This window comes from Cavia porcellus, unplaced genomic scaffold, assembly GCF_034190915.1.
Source record: "Cavia porcellus strain 051 isolate PalLab524CR breed Dunkin Hartley unplaced genomic scaffold, mCavPor4.1 scaffold_8, whole genome shotgun sequence".
NCBI lineage: Eukaryota > Metazoa > Chordata > Mammalia > Rodentia > Caviidae > Cavia > Cavia porcellus.
The window spans coordinates 87587510-87607344 of record NW_026947491.1 but is presented as its reverse complement, the minus strand read 5'-3'; the positions used below and the strand labels follow the sequence as shown (position 1 = coordinate 87607344).

The 19835-nt window shown below is 42.3% G+C and overlaps 1 protein-coding gene, 1 long non-coding RNA gene, 2 other non-coding genes and 1 pseudogene across 8 annotated transcripts in view; 1 reads left to right on the top strand and 4 right to left on the bottom strand.

The window, feature by feature from the left end:
- Positions 1–3327, bottom strand: part of Tmpo (thymopoietin) — a 28861-nt gene extending 25534 nt beyond the window's left edge. For 2 of the 5 annotated variants that reach the window (XM_063255377.1, XM_063255378.1), the window contains exon 1: positions 2315–3310. In XM_063255377.1, the coding sequence (XP_063111447.1) occupies positions 2315–2581 (267 nt within the window). In that variant the 5' untranslated portion in view covers positions 2582–3310. Of the gene's footprint in view, positions 1–2314 lie in introns of all 5 variants that reach the window. The other 3 variants (XM_063255376.1, XM_063255380.1, XM_063255379.1) reach the window with 3 other exon arrangements.
- A 9854-nt stretch (positions 3328–13181) lies between these two features.
- On the bottom strand, positions 13182–13888 carry LOC111758582 (cation-dependent mannose-6-phosphate receptor-like; annotated as a pseudogene).
- A 2607-nt stretch (positions 13889–16495) lies between these two features.
- On the bottom strand, positions 16496–16567 carry Trnaw-cca (transfer RNA tryptophan (anticodon CCA)). Its single transcript has one exon. It is a non-coding gene; the product is annotated as a tRNA-Trp (tRNA).
- A 395-nt stretch (positions 16568–16962) lies between these two features.
- On the top strand, positions 16963–18747 carry LOC106028983 (uncharacterized). The gene is made up of 3 exons (XR_001202605.3): positions 16963–17278; positions 18134–18270; positions 18522–18747. It is a non-coding gene; the product is annotated as an uncharacterized LOC106028983 (long non-coding RNA).
- Positions 17165–17236, bottom strand: Trnad-guc (transfer RNA aspartic acid (anticodon GUC)). Its single transcript has one exon. It is a non-coding gene; the product is annotated as a tRNA-Asp (tRNA).
- Positions 18748–19835: the final 1088 nt, after the last annotated feature.

Here is a 19835-nt window from a genome sequence, read left to right as displayed (position 1 = left end):
GGATCACTTTAGCCATGAGTTTCAAATCAGCTTGAACATTAAGAACCCCTCTCAAAAATAAATGAATGAAATAGAAAGGGTCTAGCATGCCAGGTACTCTCTGGATTTTGAGGGGGTGCTGGTGATCCAACTAAGGCCTCAGGGGAGCTAAATTACAGCCTCATTCCCATTGGAAATACTCTTACAAACCAAGCTGGGAGGGGTGACAGAAGTACTTTGAGGCTGAGGCAGAAGGATCACTGAGTTCAAGGCCAGCCTGAACTGTACAGCAAGACATTGTCTCAAAAAAAAAAAGTTCTTTCACACAAAATTGAATGAGACACGAAGAAACAGATATGAGGAAATTACACAAATTTAAATTTTATAAGCCAAGAAATTAAATTATGATGAGTGAAGTCTACAGAAACCAATTTTCTGTAGAAAAGAACACACAGTAGGAATTCAAAAATGAAGAATAATCAAATTGAGATTTAAAATCCTTAACACATACTGAAAAACTGATGGTGTAATACATTTGCATAGCCGTCCACGGAGGGTTCTATAAAGAACTACTGGGGCTTCTTTAAAACCACATAAGGTTGTGAGTTCAATCCCTGGTACAAAAAAAAAAAAAAAAACACAAAAACCAAAAAACAACCAAACCCGCAGACATCAGAAACAGTAAGGTGGGAGGGAGGAGAAGATGGCCCACCCTGTAGTTCCAATACTCAAAGGCTGAGGCAGGCTCGCCGCAAGTTGGAGGCCACCCTGGACTGCACAGTAAGTTCAAAGCCACCGACTTAAGACATTCAAAAGACTATCTCAATTTCTCTGAACACTGCACAAGCCTATTTTAAAAAACCCAAGACCCGAGGAGAATGATGGCTCTAGCCTGTAATTCCTGAACCAAATGACAGAGGCAGGAAGATTGCTGAGTTCCAGGCCTGCCAGAGACACAAGTGCATCAGCATGAACCACACAGTGAGACCTTGTCTCAAACAAACAAAAAAAAATTAACGTGTGGCAGAGCTCTCACTTACTGAACAAATATTTATCAGACAGTACTATGTGCCAGACACCGACTTAAGACATTTATAAGACTGTTGCAATTTCTCTAGAGCCTAGGCCGAGTTTTCATTTTAATTCACCCGCGCCGACTAGGGATGGAGCTCAGTGGCACTCTCTTATGTGCCAGGCCCTAAGTGTCACTTCCCCACACAATTTACACGTATCAATTACATGCCTTTCATTTCCACCTTAAGAGTCAGATAGTTTTTAAAAATTAAACTGGGAATACTCAAACTCTGGAAGATGCAATAGGTTGGGAGTTAGCTCTTTGGGGAGTGCGTGCACCAGGCCCCGAAGAAGAAAAGACACACACACCCAACAAAAAGAAAAAAGGGAATTTGAAGTTATATATTGTATTAATTATCAATAGTACAATATATACCACAGCCACCTTTCACAAAATCATCATTACACTAATCAACAGTTTTAACTAAATTGCATTATGATTTAAATCCAGGAAATACAGGTGGATACAAAATAGCATTTCAAATTTACCCAGAGAACAAAAATCAAGATATTAAGCATTTGGTGGAGCCAATGTGAAATTTAACTGTGATCATATTTCAAATTGCAATAATGATACATTATAGAGTATCGCAAACATTTTCCTTAATTCTCAATCTTTGGCAACCAGTCACCAACCCAAAGTATCTCTGAGCGCTTTAAAATGTATTTTTAAATGTTCGTTTTAATGTAAAGGTACTGCTTCCCTGCCCAAAGACTGATATGTCTGCAAAAGAACAAAATCAAACAAGACATCAACTTTTCAAAAAGCCCTCCCTATGCAAAAAAATTTTTTTAATTTAATTTAAAAAGGCGGGAATTTCTTTATTTCAAATTTTGGTTGAAAACGACTGCGTCGCCAACTGCCCTCCAGGGAGCGCTCTGAGACTCCGCAGCGAGTCATTCAGTTACGAAAGCGGGAAAATGCTCGAACTGAACCTATAGCGTTTTAGGGTGGCCCGTCCCGTGGTTTTTTGAAAAGGTTAGGGGCAGCCCCCGCTGCACAGCCACTCCAGGTGGCCAGCAGCCCGTGTCGCCTGCGCGGGGGTCCACCACTATCGCGCGCCGTCCCCACCACGAGCACCCGCGCCCGCCGCTCCAACTTCGGCGCGGTCCTCGCCAGCGCCCCCTCCGCGGGCCGGGCCCGCGCAGCGACGGCGCAGCCAGGCCGGGCGCGGACGGAGACGGAGGCAGGGACGGCCCGGTCGCCGGGCGGTGGGAGGCCACCGTCGACCGCCGGCCTTTGTGGCCGCGGCGTCCTTACCCTGCCGACGGCGGCGCGGCCGCGGGCCCCAGGGCCAGGCACCGGCGTGGGCTCGCGCTCTTCGTCGCTGGAGAAGTCCGGCGGCCCCTTGCTGTTGGCGCCGGCGGCGAGCGGCGGCCGGTTGCGCGCCGTGAGGTGCTGCAGGTAGAGCTGCACATACACGTCTTTGCGCTGCTCGCCGGCCGGGAGCGTCACATTGTTGGCGACCAACTCACTCTTCAACTTGTCTTTGGTCAGGACCGACGGGTCCTCCAGGAACTCCGGCATCTCGGGGCCCGCGTCGCCCCCCTGCCCGCAGCCTACACCGCGGCGCGATCGCTCGGGGATCCTGGCTCCGCGCCCGGGCCGCGCCGCCGCCGCCTCCGCGCCTTACGGGGGTTCCTGCCCGGGACGATCGTCGCGGGGCGGAGCAAGGGAGAGCGGACGCGAAGCGGGGCCACAGGCCGGCACAAAAGCCCCCGAAGCAGAACTACGGCCAGAGAGCGGCGGAGCAAGGAGCCCGCACCAAACCCAGCCCACACACTGGACGCCAACGGAGAGCGCCCTGCTTCGCCCGCGCCCCAAGAACGCGCGCCGCCATTGGCCGGCGACGGGAGGAAGCGCCACGCTGATTGGCCTGAAGGCTCGCGCGGGTTCCATCTGCCGCGGCGCCGAGCGAAGGGTTGTAGACACGCAGTTTAAAAGCAGCTCGGGCGGGAGCGGTGGCTTCTGGCCGGTGTTTGCTTCCTCTGCTTTCCGCCTGCCCCGTAGATGCTGATAAGAGATCGGTCGTTTTGTTTTGAGCCCCGTTTCTTCTCCCTGCCGTTGCTCGAGAAGCAGCCTTTTGCGCTGGGGTCCGTTAACCTCCGAGCGGGCCGAGCGCCAGGCCTGCCGCGGGACACCCCTGTCTGGGCCCCTTCTGTCCCCAGGACTCCGGTGCTAGGAAGAATAGCCGCGGCCCTGGCCTTCCCGAGGGCTGGCCCCGGAGGGGAAGCAGGGGCTGCGGGCGCTCTAGCTCCCCGATCTGATTTCTTGGGGGTGGGGAAAGATGGGGTGCGCGGGAAGCCTGTTGTCCCGTCTGCTCGCCAACGGTTCTTTTGTTCCCGGTATTCCAGAAAAGCCAGACCTCTGCTGCTGGACACTTTTAAATGTCCTTGAATTTGTGACAACATTGCCTTTTCGCTTCTTACCCTAAAGGCTGGGGAAGTTTTCTAAATTATTTCCCAGTGAGCAGTTTAGTGGGAGCTTCAGGCAAATCAGTGTGTCCTTTCGATGGAATGGGCTCCCCAGTGTTTGCTACGGTAACGAAGTGAAGCGGGTTATTTAGCAACCCCTTAATGGTCAACTTAAAACAACCGAGCTGGTGCTTGCTAGATGCTTACTAGATTCTAATTTCGTCGGAAGCCCAGTGATCTATAATTAGGCCGGGAACGCTAATCAAGCTCGTGTTGCTGATTGAATTAAAACCTGGTAGAGTCTCAGAAATAAGCTATCGTTAAAATATCTTCCTGAAAATAAGCACCATCTATACTAATATATAAATTTTAAAAATACATGTGTGTGCGTGCGTGTGTATATTTTCAAGGTTTTTTTTTAACCAGAAGAGAATAAAGCTTTCGAAGTTAGGGTTTCTTAAACATCTGCCCAGATTTTGAACTCCCAAGCATGCTTTATAAGCTGCTTTAAGTTTTATAGAACAATGTTTACATGGTTAAGTTGAGATAACTGCAAAATAAATGACTTAACTAAAAATGTTTACAATAAATTTAAGAAATATTCTTTAAAAGATTATTGGCCATGAGGCAATTTTTAAAATATTAATTCCTGTCAAATCTCAGTATTGACATGTATTGAAGCAATAGTAAGCTTGGTAATGCAAATTGAAAGTTGTGTTTTAAATAGGGTGTTTTTATAGATTTTTATGATGTCTTGTAAAAGTCACTTCTCTTTCTCTCCGCTCACCATCTGTCTCTCACCAAAGGCTTCCCTAAGTACATAGGTATATGTTTATTTTCAGGAGAACTGAGTTCAGAGACAAAGGACCATGATTTGCAGTCCCAGCAAATGTGAGGGTTGTCCTGATGTGCAGTCCACGTCAGTTATTTTTCTAGTATAGTCTCAAATGATAATGGGAAGAACAAAGTCCCGAGCGAGCTTTATTTCGGCAAGCCCACAAGCAGCAGGCCATAGTCTAGTTGAATTACCAACACGTTGTCTCATAGTATGAGTAGTTTTAAAGAGGTAGGTAGGTTTTGCTGTCCTGACTGACACAGTTTGACATTACCAGGTCTGGTTTGATCTGAACAAAGTGGAGTATGGGGCAGGGCTTCCCGGCTCCGGACAGCTGGCTGGTTGTGGACCTTCAAAGAGGAGGCATCTCTGATGTTTTGAAGATAACATTCTCTCCCTGAAATCTGATCTCAGGACAACACTGAAGTCTAGTCTCAGTAAACTACTTAGAAATGTTGCATTGGAAATGTTTTTATTTTGTGTGGTTTTCACCGGGCTTTTGCACTAAAGAAATTCCAGGTACTTTAAACCTTAGAAAAATAGCTCAGCTCATTCTACTCCCCCCCAAACACCCCCCTTTTTTATAAATTTACCTGTTGAATCTGAAAATTGTAATAAATTTGGGATTGAACCCAGGGTCCCATAAATGCAAAACAAGTACTCTATCACTGAGCTATATGTATCCCCAACCCATTAAAAAAAAAATTGAGACGGTGTCACTAAATTGCCCAAGCTGGCCTGGAACTTTCAGCCCTTCTACCTCAGCCTCCCCGAATATCTGGGATTATGGATGCTCTCCGTCTGTCTTCAGGTTTGAGAGTTGTTTCATTTTAAAACGTTTGTTGTAGTACTGGGGATTGAACCCAGGACCTTCACACTAAGCTGCATTCCCAGCTCTTTTTCTTTATTGATGTTTGAGAAAGCATCTTACTAAATCATTAGATTGACTCAGACCTGGGGTCCTCCTGCCTCAGCCTCTAGGATGTGAGACAGGATCTCCATCTGGCCTTGGATTCATGATCTTTCTGTCCCAGTTTCCCAAGTGACTGGGATTACAAGTGTGCACACCACACCCAACAACTACTAGCCTTTCCAGCTAGTTTATTATACTCTCTCACATAAGAATAACTTTCATTCCATTAATCCCAACACCTTGTAAAAATTGCTTTTTGTTTTTGTTTTTCCCCCAGTATTAAGGATTGAACCTCAGGCCTTCTCACTGAGATACACCCTCACGTCTCCCCCTCTACCTTTTATCTTACCTTTGATTTTTTCAGACAGAATCTCACTAAGTCACTAAATTGTCCAAGTTAGTGTTGAACTTGTGATCCTCCTGACAGCCTCCCAGAGTGCTGGGATTTACAGGTGTGTACCTCTACACCTTGGTTTTAAAAGTCTGTTAACTGCCTTCCAAAATTGCTGGAGAAAAAGTATGAAACCAGTTTACTGGCTTCATTTCTTGATTTTGGTCCCCATGGGAAGATGCTTTGCTAACTGGTGAAGCCATCCCATTCTCCAGTCTCCTTCATTCATACCCTCACACCTGGGGCAGGAGCTTTAGCACAACAGCATAAGTGCCTGCCTTATAAACAGGCAGTCATGAGTTCAATCCCCGGTACCAATAAAAAGGAGGAAAACAAAACAAAACAAAAAAAATTAGACATACCCTCATGTCTGCCATCAACTTGATCATATTCCTGTTTTCCACTTCCCCGTTTCCAGCAGGACCTATGCTTGGGAAAATAGAATCCATTTCATGGGAATGCTTCAACTTCAGACTGTCAAACCTGCACTCATTTTCTCTGGCATTTTCTTTTTTCAGTAGATTTGTCATAAGTATCTTTTTTTTTTTCCGGTATCAGGGATCGAACTCAGGACCACACACTTGCAAGGAAGATGCTTATGCTGCTGAGCTAAATCCCCAGCCCCCAAGCAGTATCTTTTTCACTGGGGGTCATGGTGCATAGCTTAATTCTAGCAGTCTGGGAGGCCAGCCTGGACAACTTAGTGACTTATTGCCCAGTACTGCAAATGAATGAAGAGATGATTCATTCATTCATTCATTCACTTACCATACTCTGGATCCTACCTCTCTATCCTCAGAGACTTGATTCTTTTGATAGTGTTTCTTATGCATTGACAGTCCTTATAAGACATTCTGATCAGAGTCAGAGTGGCGAGGTTTTAAAAAATTCATTTCCCTGTTAAATTTTCTAAATTAAAAAAGGCAGTGTTTTGTTCATCTAGTGTAAAAAATTATAATCCTTAAAACACCACTTTTTTTTTCTTTTTCAGTACTAGAAACTGAACTCAAAGACTTTGTATTGAACTATATGCCCGGCCCTTTGTTTAAAAACTTTTATGTTTGAAACAAAGTCTTGCTAAATCCTAAGTGTCCACCCTACACCTGCTGTAGGGTGGACATCCTCCGGCTTCAGTTCCCTACAGTGCTAAGATTATAGTCACACTTTGGTTTCTAACTCTTAAAATAGTCACAGTATTGATGCCTTGAATTGAGAAACAATGGAAAGGTATTTCTGGGTTAAGACAAAGCTTTGTTGCAATTATTTTGTCAAAATACATTTCTTTTTCTGAAATCGATTTTATTTCAAAGAAAAACAAAACTAAATTTCAAAACATGTCAATTGGGGCAACAATGGTACATAAATACATTGCATATTGTGGTCCCCAAATCATTCACCCAGAGCACATTCAACTACATTCAACTGTATTCAACTGTCTGAACAATACCAGCACAAATCTTTCTCTTCAGTGAACTCACAGAAATCAGTAGTATAACTATCTTAATTATATGTTTCTTTCAGCTTCTCATACTAGTGAGACAATGTGATGTTTATACGAGTGTGTCATTTATCTCACTTATGAGTATGGTCTCAGGTTACAGTCATTTACCTATAAAAGTCTCAAGTTTATCCTTCTTTATGTCTGAGTAGTAATCCATTGTATAAAAGTACCATGTCAGGGTTGGGGACTTAGCTCAAAGGCACAAGCACCTGCCTAGCAAGCGTGAGGTCATGAGTTCAATGAAACCTAAAAATACCATGTCTTTTTTTATTCATTCCTCAGTGAATAGGCATTTAAGTTGTTTCCAAGATCTAGCTATTACAAATTGTGCTGCTATAATATGTGTGCACATATATTGCTGTGGTTTGATGTTTTTAAGTCTTTTGGGAAGATAGCCAGAAGGAGAATGGCTGGGTCAAATGGGACTTCTAGTCCTAGTTTTTGAGGAATCTCCACACTAATTTCCACAGTGGTTGTAACAGTCTACACTCCCACTAACAGTGGTAAAGGGTTTCTTTTCCCCTGTGACCCTTCCAGCATTTTATTGTTTGATTCTTGATAATAGCCATTTTATCTGGGGTGAAATAGAATCTCAATGTTGTGTTAATTTGCATCTGTCAAATGACCAGTGATGTTGAACATTTTTTCACATATTTGCTGTTTATATTTCTTCATCTGAGAAGTGTGTATTCATCTCAGATGCCTAGTTTTGGATTGGGTCTTTAAATCTGGAAGAACTGATTTTTTTTTAGTTTTTTATATGTTCTTGAAAGTAATCTTTTGTCTGAGGGACAGCTGGCAAACATTTTCTCTCACTTTGTGGGTTGTCTCTTTACTCTGTTGGTGGTTTCTCTTGCTGTACAAAAGCTTTTCAGTAGGGTGAGATCCCAGTTGTTGATTCTTTGTGATAGTTCCTTTATGGTTGGGATTTTGTTTATATAATCTTTGCCTACACCAATGCCTGCAAGAGTTTTATCTACTCTATCTTCCAGTAGATTTAATACTTCTGTTTTAATATTAAGATCTTTGATTCACTCTGATTTTAGCTTAGTGCATGGTCCATTTGTGGGGAATAAAGCAAAGTGATATGCATCCATTTTTAATCTTCGGCATGTGTAGAGCCAGTTTTCCCAGCACCATTTATTAAAGAGGCTGTCTTTTTTCCAGTGAATGTGCTTGGCACCTTTGTCAAGGATAAAGTGCCTTATTGTGACTGAAGTTGTTTCTGCATCTTCTAATCTGTTCCATTGATCATCAGATCTGTATTTTTGCCAATACCATGCTGTTTTTATTATAGTAGCTCTATAATACAATTTCAAGTCAGGGATTGTGATGTCTCCTGTCTTGTCTTTGTTGCCCAGGATTGCCTTTGCTTTTCTAGTTCTCTTCTGGTTCCAGATGAATTTTAGGGCTGTTTTCTCTAATTCTGTGAGATATGCTATTAGAATATTTACTGGAATTGTATTGAATCTGTATAACAGTTCTGGAAGTATGGCCATTTTCACTATATTGGTTCTTCTTACCAAGAGCATGGGTTATCTTTCCATTTTCTAATATCCTCTTCAATCTCCTTCAAAATATGTTTTTATAGCTTTTTAAAAAAACTTACATAGTGTTGGGAATTGAACTCAGGGCATTAGACATGCTAAGCAGCTGCTTTACCACTGAGCTACACCTCCACACCCTCTGTTTGTGTGACTCTGTAAAAATCACGTGGGTAACTACTTCCATTTCCATACAGCTGACTTTTTTGTTTTTTATTATCCTGTTTTGCATGGAGCTGGTTCTGAGTTTAAGGGCCTCCCTCAAACAAAGCAGAATAAGTCACATTTAAAATGACATCAAGGGTTAAGAGAAGACAAAAAGCCTTAAGAAATGTTTGTTTCTGTTAGCCATTTTGAAAATTTATTCTAAAGAAACAGTCACACATGGAGCTGGCAACAGCCATGCTCATGGGAGGGAAGAGAACAGGATGACATCCTGCCCTTCCCATGAGCCAGCAGCAATGTGAGTAACGTGAAATATGGCAACCATGGGGGATTTTCTTCTGTCTTGTTTTTGAAATCTAATATTGTTCTTAGTGTTTTGCTTTATTCCCTTCAAAATAAATAGATAAGAAGAAATAATCAAATGTGAAATCTATTTTAAGAATACTTATTGCCTCATCATTTATAATAGTAAAAAAATCTAAACCTAAGTAAGAAACTGGTTTAGTAACTTATGACATATCTATGTGATGAAATATAATAGGGCCATAAAATTCATGTTTTTGACATTAAGAATAATGAGGAAAATTTCAGCACATATCATTAAGTAAAAAAAAAGGAAATCAGGCATGATGGCCCATCCCTATAATCTGAACACTTGGGAGGCTGAGGCAGGAGGATAACTACAAGTTTGAGGCCAATCTGGGCTACAAAGCAAGTTTAAAGGCCAACCTGAACTGCATAGTGAGGCCCTGTCTCAAAAAGACAAAAAAAGGCAAAATTTTTAAAAAGATATCGGTTCTATATTCTAAGTGTATGTATTTTGAATATATACAAAGAAAAAATAGGAAATTATATGGACCAAAATATTTGTAGTAGTTCCTACTGAGTATTGAGGCACAGGTGAATTTTATTTTCTCTTTGTTCTTCAAGATTTTTTTTCTCTTTGTTCTTCAAGATATTTTTCAAGATTTCTTCTATGACCACATATGAATTTATAACCATACATATTTTTCTTCTTAGTGTGAGAAATTGAGCAATCTCTCAGCTTATCAGAATTCAAAAATTCATCTTTCAATTTTGCATGTCCAAAAGCTCCATTTATCAACTCATCAAGAGTACATGTTTTAATGCAGGGATGGTGGCTCACACCTGTAATCCCAGCACTCGGGAGGCTGAGGCAGGAATATCATTGTGACTTCAGGGCCAGCCTGGGCTACAAAGTGAGTTTAAGACCAGCCTGAACTACATAGAGATACCTTGTCTCAAAAGGACCAAAAAAAAAAAAAAAAAAAAGAAAAGAAAATTACATGTTTTAGATAATTTTATTCAAAATAATCTCAAGAGAAAGTTGGAAAGGTGAAACAGATGTGAAGGGTATTTTCTACTGGTGAGTAAATATTTGCAAGAATAAATGACACACTGGAAAATTTTTAGTGACATAGAACAAAGCCACAGAGCTGCTAAGTGTCAAGACTTGAAGTTTCAGATATGAATCTGTCTATTCTACTACCCGTGTCTGCACATCATCCTTCTGGGGTTTCTGTAGATATATGAAATTGAAAAGTTACATTTGAGGTCACTTCAAAGTCATAGCACATCAGCAGGTGGGCCATTCTAAGAAACTACAAATGATCAGCCCCAGGAAATAAGCTGGCATCTGTGAAGTAAAAATGTTAGAGCAAAGAAGTGTTCATAGTGACATGAACATATACTGTTTTATAGCTTTGAAATAATTCTGATGTATTTTGTCACATTTGATCCTTTTAAGCTACGAGGTAAGCAGTACCATAAGTTTTGTCCTACATTATAGGCCAGAGGCTTTCAAACTAGGTTGTAGCAAAGACATTTGGAAGGTTTGTGGCTGGGCCTCATTCTCGGATATTTCTAAGTGCGTAGACGGGGGATAGGACCTGACTGTGTATTTGTGTTTCTAGGTTCTCAGGATGCGATCTCTAAGGGCATTAGGCCATTTTAAAATGTTCTTTGCAAAGCTAGATCTGAGCTTTCTCACAATCATGAATCATAGCTCTGTGTTGCCCTCAGAATAAAATCTAAGTCCCTTGGGATGGGACAGGATCCTTTCTTCATCTTGGTCCCCTTCCCATCTGCAAAACATTTATTTCCCATTTCTTATTATGTATCTTTTTTTTTTTTTTTTTTTTTTTGTCTTTTTCCTTTTCATCGGTACCAGGGATCGAACTCACGATTGCCTGCTTGCAAGGCAGGAGCTAATGCCGCTGAGCTAAATCCCCAGCCCCCATTATTATGTATCTTTCATTTTGTTCTTTATTTATGCTTTGAGTTTGTTGTATAAAAAAAAACCCATGTAATATTTTAAGCTTGTGTGTCTCATTTATTTCACTTAACATTATGGTCTCAAGTGTACCCAGTTTCCTACAAATGATCCAAGTTTATTTCACTTTATGGCACAGTAGCACTCTGTTGTGTGTAACATCAGGTATCCAGTCAGCTGTGATGGAGGTACACATTGCTTTCGAGATTTAGCTATTGTGAGTTGTGCTGCTGTTAACATGAGTATGTGTAAATCACTATAATATGATACCATTAACTCTTTAGGGAAGGTACCCTGGAAGAGGAATAGCTAGGTTGAATAGGATTTCCATTTTTAGTTTTGTTGGTGGTGTTTTTCATCACTAAGTGTTTTTGTGCAAAAAGTGGTGTATTTTATTTATTTTTTAAACACTGGGGTATAGGCAAGAATGGGAGCAAATAATAAAGCAGATAGTTTTCTAACATTAAGTTTTTGGTTCAGAAAGAGAGAAAAAAAATCCAAAAACCCATTGCAACAGTACTGAAAAGTCCAAAGATAAAAGGTTTTTCTTTTTTGTTTTTTTAGATAGGGTTTTGCTATGTAGTCTAGGCTGGCCTCAAACTCACTATGTAGCCCAGGCTGGCCTTGAACTCATGGTGGTCCTTCTGCCTCAGCCTCTTGAGTGCTGGATGATAGGCTGCATGACCACACCCAGCAAGATGAAAGAATTTCATTTTCTTCTGTAGAGACTTATAAGCCATCTCCCATTGATTGCAGCCCTCATGTGTCAAGTGGAGCCATGTTACTCTTTATTAAATTATTCTACAACTCACTATTATAAAGAGAGCAGTGGGATTCTGGGTAGATGATTTAGCAGACAGAGGCATCAGAGGACTAGAAACCATCCCCAGGGAAATGTGGGCAAGACCCTTCCCTGAGCCGGCAGCAGGACACACACATCCGCAGCCCGAGCGAGGACTGCAGAGCCTGCCAGGCTCCCTTCTGCTTCCATCCCCTTTCCAGAAGCTGAAAATTAGGAGGGGAAAAAAAAGGCAAAAGTATATGCTAGTGAGAGAAGTGCAATATATGTTTAGAAATACCATACAGGAAAACAGGAGATGAGAACAGCTTTGCCAGCTTTTGCCATAAATGGGAAGAAGGAGCCATTGAGGAAATCCCACCACCAAGTAACATGATGCCCTGTTCTGGAACCCCAGGAACGCAGAAGGGCAGTTCCCACCCGACTTTCCAACAGCCCAGATTGCTGCATTAGGCCTCTGGGCTCCTGTAGATTGATAACCCCAAGACCACTGTTGTCTTGGTTACTTTTCTCTCATTGCTGAGACAAAATATCTGATGGCTAAAATTAGGGAAGAAAAGGTTTGTTTAGCTTACAGTTTTTGGAGGTTTCAGTCCATTAATCAGCTGGCTGCAAGGCAGGGTGGCATGGCACTGGCAACACTTCAAGACAGCAGCCAGAGCAAAAAGGGGGAAAACAAGCCTCTTCTCCTCTTCCCTTCCCTTATACTGTACACAGGCCACCCTCCCCACCAAGGCTGGTGTAGCATTCACAAAACCTCTGCAAAGGATGAGGATATTTACAAAGTAATGATCCTGGTTCCCTGAGTTTCTTCCTTAAACTTCTAAACTTTTCAAGTTGACACAATGTATCAACCATCACAACCATCCAAGCACATTTCCAGCTATCACATCACCCCAGTGCAAGCAATAAAAGGACGTAGCTTACAATTCTGTAATTGGGAAGTTTCACTTTTTTCCTGTCCTCCTCCAAAGTCTAGAACATCTCCAGGCACAGATCAAATGCAACCAAGTAAGGTTCCAAGCAGCAAGAAATTACAACCAGACTCATGGAGTCTACTGTAAGTAGAGTTAGCACAAAAGCCATCAAGTCAGGACAAATAATGTTTCTTTGGTTTTTTAAAAAAGAAATCCTATGTCTCAAAAACTCAGGAAATGTGTTCTTTTAAAAAAGAGCCAGAGATAATTTTGCCCACTTTGTCTTCTGATAGCTAGAGCTAGTACAGCAGCCTGTTTTTACAGGTCTTATTCTCTTTCTTACAGCTGTAACTCTCTAGAAGACAAAACAGGGAGCAAAGACACCACGAGATGCAGGCAGCAGGCACACAAAGTCACAGCCACGTGCTACCAGGTGCCAAGATCCTGACAGAAAACTAAGGAAAAATTGCTACATTCCCTTGGCCTCCATTACCGGTCACTGGGATAAAAAGCCCTCCATGACGTAGATAGCAACCAGCAACGCAAATGTGACAAGTCACAGGGACCCCACCCTGATGTGGGAGACCTCTGGGAGGCAGGCTAAGCTAACATGCATCTCAGAGAGGTAGAAACTCTTGGGCTTTGCTCTGCCTCTCACCCTGTCCTCCAGGGTGCATGGCTTGCAGATGCTGCTCCCTGCCACAGTGGTTATCACATTCGACACCCTCTCGCAGGTCAGCATGATCCAGTTACTTGTGCTGGAGATGTGTGTCTTGGTGTGTCTCCCTACCACGCTCTCTCTCCCATTACTCTTTGCATCAGGCCTGCTCCTGGGGTGTGGTTGCCAGTTTCCGGAACACCCTAGATATGTACAGATATGTGTCAGAACTCTGCCCCCACGGCACCCTCAAAGCACTTGTGAAATAGTTGTGGACTCAGCAGTCGAGCCAACTCTTTCTCTGACTCTTTACACTTTTCTCCCAGGAAGTTGCATATTTCTTCTCCTGTCTACAGAAATTCTCTCAGGGCCACAGGCAGGAGTAGCAGCAGCAGCAGCAGCAGCAGCAGCAGCAGCAGCAGCAGCAGCAGCAAGCCAATCTCTCAGCAGCTATAGGAGGAAAACTGTCACAGGCTAGAAGAAGCCAAAGTTCAGGACCACTGGCCAGTATCAGGCTGTTGGAAGATGACAGCCAGCGGCCAGCTGCAGACCCTTGTCCCAGAGCTTGTGTCAGAGGCCAGCTGCCTTGCTGTGCCCAACCTGTATTTAGTTTTTTGAGCCATGGAGATTGTACTAGCTCTCACGCCCACCTACAACGTGCAAACATTCCTTTCTGGCCCTGCTCCCTGCCACCTCGCCAGCATTTGTTATTACTTGATTTCTTGATGATGGCAATTCTTTCTGGTATAAGGTGGGATTATAGTGTTGTTTTAATTTTAATTTCTATAATGACCAGGGATGGTGATCATTTCTTCATGTCCTTATTGGCCATTTGTACTTCTGCACAGTGTCACTTTATTTCACTTGCCTGTCTTTGGGTTGGATCTTTTAGTTTGGGGAGTCTAATTGTTTTGGGTTCTTTATGTATTCTAGATGTTAGTCCTCTTCCTGATGAATAGTTGGCAAAAGTTTTTTTCTTAATCTGTAGGTTGTCTCTTCACTATCTTGGTGATTTCCTTTGTTGTAAAGCTTTTAATTTCGTATCATCCCATTTGTTTATCCTTGGTACTTTTTCTTGTGCAACTGGAGTTCTGTTCATAATGTCTTTCCTTAAGCCTATTTCGAGAGTTTTATTTGTTTTATCTTCTAGCAGATCAAATATCTCTGTTTTAATAGAGATCTTTGATTCATTTTCATTGTGGTTTAGTACATGGTGAAAGACACAATGCTATGCTAGATTAAATCTTGGGCAGATGAATAGCCAGTTTTTCCAGCACCATTTGTTAAAGGCTATCTTTCGGGGCTGGAGGTTTAGCTCAGTGGGGCTGGAGATTTAGCTCAGAGGCATAAGCACCTGCCTTGCAAGCAGGCAGTCGTGAGTTTGATTCCTGGTACTAATAAAAAGGAAAAAGACCAAAAAAAAAAAAAAAACCTTTCTTCCAGCATACGTGCATTCTTGATGTCTGTGTCCAAATCTTTTCTAAGTATGACATCAGTCAGATTGGCTTGGGAGTCATCCTAACGACTTCAGACTACTTAATCAGCTTTTAAAAGACTCTCTCCAGGTATAATCATATTTTGAGGAATTGGGAATTAAGATTCACCATAAATGTTTTGGGAAGACAATTCAACCCCTCCCAGAAACTTGTCTTCTTTCTTCCCTTTGGTCCCCTATTCATTGCTTGTACCTCTTAACAATATTTCTTTTATCTTTGCTTAAACAAAACATATTATTTTATTTTTATGATGTAGGCAGAGAGGGTTGTAAGGGGTACATACAACCCAATGGTGTTAATAGTCTTATTTTTAGCACTCTGTACCTCCTCTGTTTATACTAATTTCATGGCACATGTCCCAGTATATTATAGTATTTGATGGCTTAATATATATCTGTCCCTGGCTGGGGATGTACTTCAGTTGTACAGCACTTTCTTAGCATGTATGTGGCCTGTGTTCAATCTCTAGTGACAAAGGGGAGAGCAAAATACATAAACAGAGCTATCTATAGATATCTATATCTATATATATATAGATATCGCCTTGTGCTAAAGTGGTGTTTTATACTTTTATTTCAAAATACTGAGCAGTAAAACTCAAGGAATTTCACAGGGCCTATCCAATAAAACTCTAAAGATATTTCTTATGGCCTTATTATTTATTTTTTGATGTGTAACAAATATTTAATACACGTTTTTAAGGCTCTATTCAGTATTAAAAGACCTGGAGCTTAAATAACGTAAGTTCTGCCATAAATGACATCAATAGTTAAAAATCCCATGTAACTTGTCACCACTCACATGAATTGGTGAAAATACCAACGCGTTACAGCTCTGAAGACTTTCACTTTTATTATCAAAATTTAAGAGTCAGACACCTGGTCTGGGACCCTGGGTGACTCTGCCAGCCGCTTATCATCTGTGTGCTGCAAATCCCAATAAAAGTGAGATATTAGACACATGTTGTAAGGCGCTTACAGTGCACAGGAAGAGCTAAAGCATGTAAACTAGTGTAATACTTGAAGTTAGAACTGAACTGAATCATACTTTCAAAAGGTAAATGGCCTAAAATTTTTATTTTATTAAAAAAAAAAAAAAAAGCCTGTACGGTGCAGTCCAGCGTCTTGTGGGGCCGAGATTCCTACTAATAATGCACATTAAGTACCATTAATGACACAACTCACTTTACAGGGTGAAACGGTACAAACATTAGCCTTCAAAAATTAAAAAAATATGTATTTATATGTTTGCAGCACGTGACTACATTCATGGTGCGGAGTGAGTGCTGGTACACATCATCTTAATCTTTTTTATGTCCCTTTCCCTTTCTCCTGCTATCTCTAAACATCAGCCTTAAGGATTTTGTTTTGGTTTTTTTGCTCTTTCGTAATGACCGCTTTTCTTCGTAGACTAAGGACTATTACAGTAACTTTTGAAAAAGGAAGATTTAAAAAAAATAATAAGCATCATCTACAAATGGCGGGAACATAGGAAGGCTTTCAAAAGGGAGAGCCATGACCCCGACGTGATTCGAACACGCAGCCTTCTGATCTGGAGTCAGACGCGCTACCGTTGCGCCACGAGGTCCTGCTGGGCTGTGCCTCGCGTGCTTTCTTAGGACTCCGACACCGCTGTGTTTCTTCCGGGCGCCACCACTTCTCCTGGCGTTCACTCTCTGCCCGCCGACGGATCCCGGGGAGCTCCGCTTCTCCTGACAGCTCCACCTAGACCGGGACCTAATGGGCAGAGGCCAGACAGCGGGCTCCCCGTTTAACCGGGTCCGCAGAGTTGAAGGAAACCGGCCCTTCCTCTTCTTTATCCGGCCATTTCCGTTCCTGGCTGCCCCGCCCTACCCCCGCCCATTGGGGGCGGAGACTCCGTCTTCACCTCCCTTCCCCCCATGGCGCATGTTGAAGCCTTGACCTCCCGTAGTAATTCGTCAGGGCGCCACTGCGCACGCGCGGGTCGGTGCCGGGGCGGGAGCAGGACGCCTGTGTCTTCCCTTTGCGCCGCTGGTGACAATATAAAGCATTTTTTCTCTGAGCGGGCTCTCATTCACAGCGTCAAGCATAAATAATAGTGTTACACTATGTAAAAACACGTACACTTATAGAGATGTAGTTTTATGATGAGGCTGTGGAGCACCCTTAGAAAACTAACCTTGGGGTTGTAAAAGTACACTACCTCCCCGTCGGGGAATTGAACCCCGGTCTCCCGCGTGACAGGCGGGGATACTAACCACTATACTAACGAGGAGCTGTGTTGGTGCTTCCTCTGGAGGTGCCCTTTCTTGGAAAGGTAAGTGCTTTCCTGGGCTCCAGTCCCCATTCCTCTGGGATTGTTATGCTTGTTTTCCTACAAACTTTAGGGTCTCTTTTTAAATGAATAAATGATCGAGAATAAGTGAAAACCTGCTTCCCATTTCTTTTTCTGCCTCCCATTTTTGTGCATGAAAAACTAGTATGGAAAGCTCTGTATAAAGCGTTCCAAGTGTTTTGATGTTGCTGGCATGAGCTTGTTTGATGTCGTGGGCACCAAGGTTGAGCGAATTGAACTAAGAAGGTCCCCCTAACCCGTTGACATTATCCTTCCTGTCTGCTTAAAACGACAAAGAAATGGGAATTTGCTTAGGAATTCGTGCATCTGAATAATACCAAGCAAGGATGTGCCGCGATGAAACGTAGCATACAACACAGGGCCAGGCCTTTTCCCAGGGGCCTGGCCTCCTCGCTCAGCCTTTTTCTGACAGCATTCCCTGGAACATTCCATTGGCTCAGAAACAGAACCACGTGACTATTCTACGCTGTTATTATCATCATTCTTCAGCTCCCAATCATTGATGTAAAATCCATGACATCGACTAGGACTGAAAAACAGTTATAAACATATAAATTGAACCAGAACTCTTTCAAATGTTTATTTTTATCAGAACATGTTTGCAATATGTAACGATTACATTCATTGGGGGAGCTGGGATTTGTGCATGCCAAATCTTTTTTGTCAACAGCAGATTTATTTATTTTTTAAAATATCTTTATCAACTTAATTATCATAAATACAGATTAACAGCCAGACTAACAGACAATAAAATAAAACATAAAGCAATTATATTACATGAAAGTAAGCTTTCTTTCTTTTTCTTTTTTTTTTGAGATGGGGTCTCACAATATGGTTGAGGCTGGTCTTTGAACTCAGCACGTGGTCCAGCTTGGCCTTAAACTCAGGAGATCCTCTGCCTCAGTCTCCTGAATACTGGGATCATAAGCATGTTGCTACCATGCCTGGCTAAGGTACATTTTCTGTTGCATTGTCCATGTTAGATTGCAATAATTCTCTTTCTCTTTCCAGATGAACTAGAACTCCTCTTTAAGTTTTAAATTTTGCTTGGATTCTTTCTCTAAATAAATGTATTTATGTTGCCAGAACCAAACCATCACGATTGAAAGAATTCTTTATAAGAACCTAAACTCTTGAATCTTAAGGAACCCTTTCTCCTGTGTGCTAAGATTTAATGCTGTTTTGTTTTCGCTTTTGGTTCTAGGACGGACTCAGGGCCTTCAGGATGCTAAGCATGGGTTGTACGCTGAACTCCAACCCTCGCCCATATGTATTTTTATAGATGATATGATACTGTTTAATCTATTGAAAGGGCAAAAGTGTTAGTGGCGACATAAACAAATGGTAATTTCTGAAACATGTTTTAACATATATTTTTTTCCACTCCAAAATATGGCAAAAGCCTCAAGAAATAAAAACAAAACAAAACACTTTAGTGTCCCGGAGCTTCCTTCCACTTTTCAGTCTCTAATACTCCCTGTGAAGTCCAAAGGGCACTGCGATGTTTACAATGATGCCATTTTCAAGGATGGTGTCTTCCTTGAGCATTTGAGGTCGGTGGGAGTCTCCTGAGTCACTCGGTTGTTCCCTTTTCCACATGTAGGAGGAGAGCCTCAATCTTTTTGCCTTGGAAAAGACAGCATTGTCTCCCCTGAAGCGCTGGCAAAGCTCTGCTGGAGGTCAGGCTCCTGTTCCTACTGCTCTTTCTGTCTCCCTGGGGAACCAAGAAGCAACCCGAGTCAGCACAGATGCAGGAGCGGGGACCCTGCACCTGCTGTCCATCTTCCTAAAATGGAAAGGAAAAGCGGTGGGTAAATAACCTGAGCAGCCGAGCAAGGGAGCTCAGGGATTCCTCACGGTCAGCACTGGGAGGAAGTAAAGGTTAAAAATGTGACTGGTGTACAGAAGGCGCTGAACTTCTGTGGAGGGAGAAGATTCCACAGCAATGAATATAACCAAAAGCTTCAATCTGCTCCAAGTAACCGTTTGACAGCTTATCTCAGCTTGCGCAATGATTCACACTCATTTTATCTTCTTAATAGCTTTGTGAGGTGAGTGGAGCAAGTGTTTTTACTTTACAGGTATCCAAAGACAATCTTGTGCAGGTAGGAAGGTAGGAGAGGCCAGGAGTCACCCACAGCTTGACAGAAGTCACCTGCAATTTCCATCTTGCTTCATAGCTCCACATGTAAGTATACTAACAAATATGCCTGGAGAGAAAAACTTTACAACTACATCTTTTATGGAACTTTTTTTTTTAATGACAGGTCTTGCTAATATAGTTCACGATGGCCTTGAACACACTAATGTAGCCCAGGCTGGCCTTGAACTCATAGCAGTCCTTCTGCCTCAGCCTTCTGAACAACTATATCTTTGACAGCACATTTGTGTCAGTCCACTTTCAATTACTGTGACAAATACCGGAGATAAATCAATTTATATGAGTAGGAAAGTTTTATTGTGGTTCCTGGTTTCAAAGCTTTCAGTCCATGGTTGCCTTGGCCTTGGAGCCTTAAGG